The 10,496-nt window shown below is 36.9% G+C and overlaps 2 protein-coding genes across 4 annotated transcripts in view; both read left to right on the forward strand.

The window, feature by feature from the left end:
- znf1186 (zinc finger protein 1186) overlaps positions 1–10,176 on the forward strand; it is an 18,767-nt gene extending 8,591 nt beyond the window's left edge. Inside the window, exons 1-3 of one of the 3 annotated variants that reach the window (XM_087302065.1) lie at positions 1,383–1,486; positions 2,445–2,599; positions 8,294–10,176. In XM_087302065.1, the coding sequence (XP_087158191.1) occupies positions 2,518–2,599; positions 8,294–8,916 (705 nt within the window). In that variant the 5' untranslated portion in view covers positions 1,383–1,486; positions 2,445–2,517 and the 3' untranslated portion in view covers positions 8,917–10,176. 3 annotated transcript variants of the gene reach the window in all.
- The window catches only part of LOC147838311 (uncharacterized), a 441,300-nt gene that overhangs the window by 289,912 nt on the left and 140,892 nt on the right, over positions 1–10,496 (forward strand). The gene's annotated exons all lie outside the window — the stretch shown is intronic.

The following is a 10,496-nucleotide window of genomic DNA, read 5'->3' on the forward strand; positions in this document are numbered from 1 at the left end:
CTTACTGTGCCAAATATTTGCCAAAAGTGGCCCACATATGTCTTAAGATGACTGGGCCACATTTGCGCTTACACGTGTGAGCCACTTTAGATTTAGACCCAGATTACCCTTAAATGACCACTATTTTGCCAACTGTGGCCCACATTTGTCCTCTGTCATTTGGGCTAAATTGATCATTTTCCACATGGGCCAAATTGGGCTCACATTCAGGCCCTGTTTACACTAATGCGTTTTGCTACTGTTACGACATCCGTCCACACTACGCCGGAGTTCTCGAGCGCCGAAAACGGAGTGTTTTGGAAACGCTGGAGAGGCCGTTTGCTAGTGTGGACGCGGATCGTTTTTGATCTAAAACGCCGTTTTGAAACTAAAACGCACTAGTGTAAACGGGGCCTCAGATTACATTTTGCCATAAGTGCCAAATCTTTGCCTTAAATGACCCATTTATGAATTTGAATCTTTGCCCCCCTTTTGCCATTGTACAGGTGGGCCACTTCAGACTCACATACATTTTGTCTGGGCCAAAGGAAGACCACCAGTGCTGCAAAACTGCCTAAAGTGACCCACATTCGTATGCTATCTAGGACTTCATACTGATTAATAGACGATGTTTCCCAAACAGATTCTGTACATGTGATTTGAAGAGGAGGGAGAGTCTGGGTTTTGAGTGCGTGTTTGAACAGACATACACACACATATTATTAATAATACCATCTAAAAATGTCGATCTTGGTGGATTCTATTCAAACAAAACTAATTATGTCATAAAAAGGCATAAAAAGTTAGGAAAGCATTCGAAAGCTTTCATTATAGATCTGTGCATTTAAATTAAATTAAAGATTCATGAGATTTGATAACTTGATTCTATTTGTTTATAATAGCTATTAATTTGAATAGGCTAAACTGCTAATTTATTTGCAGCTTTTTTCTAATGTATACCTTGTTTGCACATGCCAATGTTGACAGGTTTAAAATCATAATTAATGTAGATCGTGGTTATTACATCTGCCACCGTGATGATGCGATCTGCTTGTGATTCCTTTGTTTCTAAATTCATATTTTTTATCCACCAAATTTATTTTCCCCTCCTTGGCATAATTTGGTCCCAGTTAACTGCTTCAAAGGTGTATCAAAGCCATATTTAAGGGCAGGGTTTTCATATATGACATTATAAAATCATTTATTGAACTGTGTTTGTGCACTCTGAACAGACCAACCATTAAAGCATTTACAATTTTACTGTTTAAACAAACATTAAAGCCGCATTCAGACCACAACTGATAGACAAACAGGCAGCCAATCAGCGTTCGCTGAGCTACACACAGGCAGCCAATCAGCGTTAGCGAGTCAACGTGCAGGCAGATATCCCGCCCACAGCGCTTAGTGTGAGGTGGAGAGTGAATCCATCGGAGCGCTGCTGAATGACAAACATTGCAGTTTAGTGTATATTATCACTGATGTTACGGGTGTTTTGCGTCTTTTCAGTGTAAGTTTATTGTATATCTGACATTTGCAACATTTAAGTGATACACTTAATTCTCTACCGGTTATCTCGCGGTTGTGGTCGATGCTAATACAGTATGTCATGTTTTTAGCTCGATGCTACTCTGTCAATGTTTTACCTTTATTCTTAGTTGCTCACACTAAAGTTATATACGAGTCTTTCACTTGTAAATCGATGTATTTTATTATTTTAGTTGTTTCAGAGATATGATAACATTGTAAGTAGCTTACAAATCCAAATAGCGCAGATCACATCCAGGACAAATCACAGCTGATATACTGTGACAGATGAAGCTGTCTAATGTTTAGTCATTGAATAAAACCTATGTCAATTTGATTTATTTTATCACTTTAATTGTGTTTTGTGCTTAACATTCATCATGTAGGCCTACTGTTTATTTACATTTAATTTTAACTCTGTTTTAATAAAAATAATTGCTTAAACTTCAATCAGTTTTGTTGACAAACGAATTTATACCCATAAAATATAACTCACAACAGCATTAATTTGGCTATTCTGCCATGCTGAAGGAAAGTGAGTGAGTGTTGTACACCAATAATGAATATATTTGGTGTCTTCAGCTTCTCTTTTTGTAATTAAACAGGTATAATGTGTGATAATATCATAGCAAAGAAATCCTGTAATTCATTACCTCTAAAACTGAGAGAGAGATATATAGGTGAGAGATATAATAATGTATTAATTAGAAGAAAACACATTAATGAAGTATTTTTGGGTGAGTTTCTCTTCAGTGTTTGGGCGTTCAGCAGTGATATTTACACCACTCTGAACTGAACTTCATGTGTGAAAACTGAACTGAAGCAGGTTCATTTTGCTAGATCTTCATCTCTTAAGCTGCTTTCCCGTTGACACAATCTACATTGTTAAAGCTCTGTAGAATTAAACACATTCAATCAATTGAATACTTTGATATTTGTAGATCTGTTTCTCCTCCCATCAGTCTACAAGTAAAGACGAGCGTCAGATCATCAGGAAGAAGTGAAGTCTGAAAGATGAGTGATCCAGAACCCTGCAGAATTAAAGAGGAAGAGGAGCCCTGCAGAATTAAAGAGGAAGAGACTGAAGAGCATATAGGTTGGTGTTTATTCCTGATTCTTCAGTAATGAGGCTGATGAACAATAAGGATAAGGAGCTTTGAACAGTACATCTGAATTATTATGTGCACTATTGGAATGTGTGTGTGATTTTTTTTTTTTAAATTGAGTTAAATCTAGATTAAAATGAATCATTTGAATTCTGCCGAAGGCATTCGTTATATGTGTGCTAACCAAATAATGACTAAATAAAAGTCTTTGAAAACGTTTTTTAGTTCATAACTGAACTAAACAGAAATGAAATTAAGACATGTGGAGTATGCAGATATTAGTGGCAGGGGCGCAACTACACATTTACTGAGGGGTATGCGGGTTCAAATTTTGTGTGATCCCTCTTATTTTATATTAATTAATTAATAATAAATGAAGACAAATTTTCAGATTAATCTTATAACTTTTGACATTATGTATGATTTGACAGTTTATTTTGATAAAAACAAAAGCAAATCTAAACAGTTACATCTACATGAACACTTTCGGCTGTGGGACTGCATGTTATTGCGTTTAATGATTTTGAATTAAACAATAACAATATTATATTCGTTTAAAATGCAAAATAATGTTTTTTAACCAAACATATTTATTTATTTTTATTATTTGAAACTTTTAATAAGGATAATTTTAAAAAATAGTTTTGGCACAACGGCGCCCCCCCCATGTGTGGCGCCCCTATGCGCCGCATATACTGCATACCCCCTTGTTGCGCCACTGATTAGTGGCATTATCAAAGTAAACACCGCAATCAAACTATTACCGCCATGTAGGACTTTTCGTAATATTTTCCGGCTGTCAGTAAAGTAAGTAAGTAAGTAAAGTTTATGTATAAAGCACATTTACTTCAGTTTGGCACTGACCAAAGTGCTGAACAAAACCATAGCACACACTCTAAAAGAGTAAAAGATAACAATAAAAGTAATAATAGGAATACAAGTATTACAGCAACAACCACAATAAAGATTAAAAGCCTGGGAATGCAATAGAATAAAAATGTGTCTTAAGTCTGGACTTAAAAATAGAGAGAGAAGAAGCACTTGTAATATCCGGTGGTAGCTGGTTCCACAAACGAGGAGCAGCGACTGCAAAGGCTCTATCCCCTTTCAGTTTAAGTCGTGACCGAGGAACTTGAAGTAAAATTTTATTTGAGGACCTAAGAGACCGAGGAGTTGACTGTAAGTTAATAAGCTCTGATATATAAGAAGGTGCTTGCCCATTCAGTGCTTTAAAAACAGTAAGTAAAATCTTGAACTCAATTCTAAAATTAACAGGAAGCCAATGAAGGGATGCTAAAACTGGTAAAGGACCGCACACACACACACACACACATCACAAAATGCGGACGTTTTTTCTCTCCATTTGGCATGCATTATTAAATTACTATAACACTCTCACCAGTTCTTACTCCTTATTTGCGTCTAATAGCCCAGTTTGTCACGGGGGCATGAATGCAGTTAAAGTCAGACAAAATGACAGGTAACTCTTACATGAAAGCACTTCACGTAAACACCTTAATTATATTATTGTCTATTAAGGCAAATAACTAGACTACAGATGTCCATGTAAGCGCAGTCAGTCGTGTCTTCGAAGTTAGTGAAAGATCCAGAAGGGCATCCTGCTGATTTGATTCTGAAGAGCACTTGTTTGTCAGACGGCTCACCGGTCAGGTATACATCCGCGCTAAACTATCTAGGTGAAGGTCATCATAGCTTGCGTAGAATAGACCCAGCTCCCAACCCAACTTTGAGAATAGATTAACACGGATAGTTTTTTTTATCACGCAATTAGAGCTGCATGATTCTGGCTAAAATGTGAATCTCTTTTTTTTTTTTTTGCTTAAAATCAAGATCAGGATTTTCTCACGATTCTATAAATGTGAAATAAAGGTTAATATGATTAGCTTATTATTATTGTTATTTCTCAAACATATGGTAAAACAACAATATTAATATTAGGCCTGTGTGAAGGTCTACTGTTGCTTAAAATGCTAAATTTTGTACAGTCATTATGGTGGACTTGAACAGACTTAAATATGTCCTGTTTGTTAATTCACAGTAAAATGAGGACATCAAAATACAACTATTCATAATTATAAAGTTGATTTATTATGTTTAAGGCATGTGCTTGTCATCTGTTATTAACAGCATTATTAAACTGGTAAAATGAGAATTTTGTCATCATCAGATTCCTTCTTGCATTAAATTCAACATTATATATAGGCTAGGGTTGTTATACTGACACAGTAAACATTTATTTTCATGCACAACACTTTGTGTTCGCTATGAAAGAAAAACATATTAAATGTTTGTTGTAATCATGACTGTAAAATGCGGTGTGATCATTTAAATGATGTGCACACAGGTTTCACTTTCAGTGAGTGCGGCTCATGGCTGCCGTCACTGATAAAACACACAGCCATGCAATTTAAACCTTCCGCATGACCCCTAAACGATCGATCTGTGCAACAAACTGATGTTATTTAACTGTTATTCACAGCCTATGCAGGTTCTGTGCACTAAAGTAGGCGTCATTGGCGTGCACGCGTAGTAAACAAACAGCTGGCGGTCAGCTCACGTGTGATTTTGCAGCCGTGAATACATCATTACATGAAGACAGAAATGACATTACTGGGTGAATTATACCTTATATATACAGTATGTGACACTTTTAACGCCATTTATAGGTGTTAACGTTGCTGTGAAGACTTGTGAAAATAATTGGCTGAATCGTAGAAAAGCTGAATTGAGGTTGTGTAGGGTCGAATCGAGATCTTTTTCCAGAAATGATCAGATGTGCTCCAACATTAGGCACATTCAAATCAAAACTGAAACACATCTGTTTAGCTGTGCCTTTACTGAATGAGCACTGTGCTGCGTCCGATAGAGCGCACTATTATGTTTTTCTTTTTCATTGTCTTATAACCTAATTGAACACATTTTATGTGTTTTTTATTGTTATTTTTATAATTCTTTTTAATTGTTTTTATTTTCTTACACTTGTCTCTTTTATTCCTGTTTATGTAAAGAACTTTGAATTGCCACTGTGTTAAATGCACTATATAAATCAACTTGCCTTCCCTTTTTTCGATTAATCGTGCAGCCCTACACGCGATAAAAGTCTATATAAAAGTAAAGGTATCCTCTATATTCATTCTTCCATGGCGGGGCGCCACGCCAAAATTCATCCCGTCACAGCTACATTACAGGTTCTCATTCAAAACATTAAATTTTTTAATAGCAGGTAATAATCGCACCAAAACGTATTAAAGGGTAAGTGAATTATAACAGCGCAAACTTTTCTGTAACCGTAGTAGTGTTCACCCTTTAAGGTGACGTGCTGACTGACAGGCGCATGATGCGGGAGGCCAGCAAACACGACGGCTGGAGACATACTCTTTACATGAACGCACTAAATCGCACTTCAGCAGCGTTTATTTGAGAGCGCACAAGAAGATCTGCACGCTCTTGAAGCGGCTTATAATTGGGCGTGCAAAAAGTTTTGTGCACGAACAGAGGAAATCAGCGCGCAAGCAAAGAGATCCGCATGCTGTAGGCCAGTGGTTCCCAACCTTTTTCTTTGGGGCCCCCCCCATGAACATATACAAACATTGGAGCCCCCCCACCATATAAATACACACGCACGCACACACATATGTGTGTGTGTGTGTGTGTGTATATATATATATATATATATATATATATATATATATATATATGTGTGTGTGTGTCTGTGTGTAATATTAATAGTAATATATATAGAAAATATTAATTAATCAGTTTTAACTTGTCTTGGCCTTCAATAAAACCAAAATTTAGGTAGGCTTTGTCATACTGTCTAATCTTTTTCTTCGCCTCTGAAGAATCACTGCATTTACGTTTGTCTGCCATTTTTGTTTTGATTTTGCCTTTACGACACGTTGACAAGCAGATTGCGTGAGTGAGCAAAATTTAAATAATTATTTAAAGTTATTTATTTTAATTATTTTCACTATTATGTTGGAATTTTAAGTATGTGTTTAGAATTTTTTTTTTTGGTACTTAAAAATACATATATAATAGTAGGGCTACTCTATTTTGGGAAAAATCATAATCACGATTATTTTGGTCATAATTGTAATCACGATTATTCAAAACCATTGCCAGTTAAAGTCAAAATTATTAGCGCTCCTGAAAATTTTTTTTTTTTAATAAATATTTCCCAAATTATGTTTAACAGAGCAAGGAATTTTAACAGTATTTCCTTTAATATTTTTTCTTCTGTTTGTTTTATTTTAGCTAGAATTAAGAAAGGTTTAACTATTTTGAAACCAATTTAAGGTCAATATTATTAGCCCCCTTAAGCAATATATATTTTTGATTGTCTGCAGAATAAACTACCGTTATAATGACTTGCCTTATTACTCTAATTAAGCCTTTGAACTGCACTTTAATCTGAATGCTTGTATTTTGAAAAATATCTAGTAAAATATTATGTGTGCTGTCATTATAGCAAAGACATAAAGAAATCAGTAATTAGAAATGAGATATCAAAACTATTATGTTCAGAAATAAGTTAATAAAATATTCTTTCCATGAAACAGAAATTGGGCAGGAAAAGGTTTGCTAATATTCAAGAGGGCTAATAATTCTGACTTCAACTGTATACATACAGTTATTTTCCACCCTGCAAAGGAAAGAGAAATAAATACAATAGAATAAAAATATGAAACAAACTGTGCTTTAAGCATCTTCACTGTAAGAAAAACACTTTAGCTACAGCAGTCCTTCAGTCAAGAGCAGCGAGGGTTTTCTCGTTATGTTTGTTTAATAATGATAAAAACAGGTGACAGAAGGATTATAGCGCGCTGTCTCTTTAAGGGTTTCTCTTTCACGTCTTTTGATCCTCAACTCCTTTGTTTATTACACAAATGAGGGTTAATGTAAATAATCACTAAACACCGCGTTTTGACACCTATTTGACCATTAAAGCGCTCACGTTAATGACTTTAGATGTCTGCGCTCCTCTGCTCGTCTCAGTGTGTGAATGAGAGTGAATGCTGACCGGCCGCGTGCTTCTGACTGCGTGATCATGCTGCACACACACATAAGCTCTTTCGCGCTTTTAAGAGCAACACGTGTACAACTGGAACGTGGCAAAATATGATGCAATAATTATTTATCTTGATTAATGCTTTTTTTATAATCGTTTGAAACCGAAATCTAAATCGGATTTTCGATTAATTGCAAAGCCCTTTATAATAGTGGAGCATTTTTATGCCTTTTTCTACCTCAATACTTATCCTCTCCCGCGCCCCCCCTGTGAACTCTGGCGCCCCCCTTAGGGGGGCGCGGACCCCAGGTTGGGAACCACTGCTGTAGGCTATTACATAAATGCGATCTCGACATCTAATACTGCGCTAACGACATTTGTCATTAAAAAAACGCCACAGGTAGATCTGTGTAAAAAAAAAAGGCCTGCCACCACAGCTGGAAAACATCCTAGAGGATACACTGAAGTGTATGTATATATATATATATATATATATATATATATATATATATATATATATATATATATATATATATATATATATATATATGACTTCATATTCTCAGGGTGAAAAAAGAAAAAAGAGACACTCAGTTGTCTTTTATTTACATGCTTTTTAAATATTTCTGTACCTTTTCTACTCTGATTTTAGACTTTATTAAAGAAGACGAGGAGAATGAAGATGATAAATTTGTAAAAGCTGAGAACACCCCTCATTTATTGACTGAAGGTATTGTTTTAAAGCAAAAAGACCAGAAGTGTTTCACCTGCACTGAATGTGGAATGAGTTTGACATCCAAACAGGTTCTAAAGCGTCACATGAGGATCCACACTGGAGAGAAACCCTACACATGCACTCAGTGTGGGAAGAGTTTCAGTCGATTAGGAACCCTTAATGTGCACCGGCTGATCCACACTGGAGAGAAGACACACACGTGCGATCAGTGCGGGAAAACATTTTTGACTCACTCACACCTGGAGGTCCATCATAGAGTTCACACTAAAGAGAAACCGTATTCATGCTCTGAGTGTGGGAAGAGTTTTAAATACCAGTCAAGTTTAAGAAAACATCAGACGATCCACGCTGGAGTGAGAGAGCATGTGTGCTTAATGTGTCAGAGGACTTTTATTACGGCTCAGGCCTTGAAGAATCACCAGATGATTCACACTGGAGAGAAACCGTACATGTGTGTTCTGTGTCTGAAGACTTTCACACAGTTGTCGCATGTTAAGGGACACATGAAATTCCACACTGGAGAAAAGCAGCACACGTGATGATCGCCCCGAGGCTTGATTCAAATACACATTATTCTCCCCGCTTTGATAAAACAAAGAAGGTGTTGTGGCCCCAGCTGTTAGGTAATGGCCCATCAGACTTGACATGACTATGCCATTTCATTTTCACAGCCAAAGAAAGAGACATTCATGTCCTTCTGGGTGATCGGCTCCCCTTCTCTTTTCCTGTCTAGAGAAAATTTACATGGCTATTGTCTGCGCATGAAAGTCCTGCGGGATTTTGGACATTTCACGCTTAAAAGTGTGTATTTGCTTTAATGTATTCATGCCAATAGTTGTGCATGCTTTAGTATGTATGTAAGCACAAGTATATTGTAATTTTGCATATAAGTGAAACGTGTAATTAACTGTATTTGATAACGTCTGTAATGTTTGGTGTTAAACAAGAGCTTTACGATTTCAGAAAACATTGGTTTGAATGATAAAACTAACTAACTATCTATCAAGTAGTAGTAAGGAGAGAAACAGTACACGTGTGATCAGTGTCTGAAGAGTTTCACACGTAAAGGCTGATTTATACTTCTGCGTCAAACGCCGGCGTATGCTACGGCGCTGACGCATAGCCCTTTGCCGTGGCCGTTGCTGACGTGCACCTCTCAAAAAATGTAACTACACGTCGCAACAACGCGTAGCGCAAACTCTGTGATTGGTCAGTTTGGTAGCGCTGACGAGTCTGGGCGGGACCGAGAGCCACGCGAATGGCGCGAGCCCAATGTAGCGATTGTTTACAAGTGTGGAGTCCCGTGAAGGAGCTCCGGATAGGAATGTTTTGTTTTGTGTTTACCTCACAGTTAAAGTTGTTGCACGTCCGCCGGTTCCTGCCTCAAAATGAGCGAGTTTGAGCCACTTGTACATCCAGGAAGTGTTCAGGAAAAGCAAAAAAGCAGCGAAGAAACTCGACACAGAGGAACATTTACACCTCACTGCCAACTAGCGTTTCGGAAGTGTTAATTCAGACCAACTGAGACAGCGCGCAGAAGTATAAATGCACAGCCACGCGCGTTGCATGCGCCGTGGGTTACGCAGATCACTTGACGCAGAAGTATAAATCAGGCTTAAGAGACGCATGTAAATCCACGCTGGAGAAAAGCAGCACAAATATCAACATGTGTAACGTTTTCTGAGAGAGATTGTAAAGTTAACAATTCTCATGAGTATCACATTTACCCAACAGGTCAGAATGCAAATGTACATGTAACTTATTTCAGCAGATTGACATTAAAATGTTCAGAATTAAAACAGTTCTCCAGTGTTTACAATAATTAAATTTGTTGCCAAAAGGAATCCACACATCTCAGGATCTCCTGTCATGTGTTCAGGTTGGCCTAGGCTAAATACAAGCAGATATTAACATTAATTACTGAAAGTCAGTCACTGCATTCAAATATATATTTAAGGTAAATCACATCATAATGAACTTCCTCAAGACATGGGCACTTTATAATCTAATCAAACTGTTTGGAAGCATTAAAAGTGTCCAAGATGATGTCTAAAATCGTTACACGCATTGACCAAAAGACTGTTTAGATGCACGTCACTGATGAGAAGATGATGGATGT

This window comes from Danio rerio, chromosome 22 (genome assembly GCF_052040795.2).
Source record: "Danio rerio strain M-AB ecotype USA chromosome 22, GRCz13ab, whole genome shotgun sequence".
Lineage (NCBI taxonomy): Eukaryota > Metazoa > Chordata > Actinopteri > Cypriniformes > Danionidae > Danio > Danio rerio.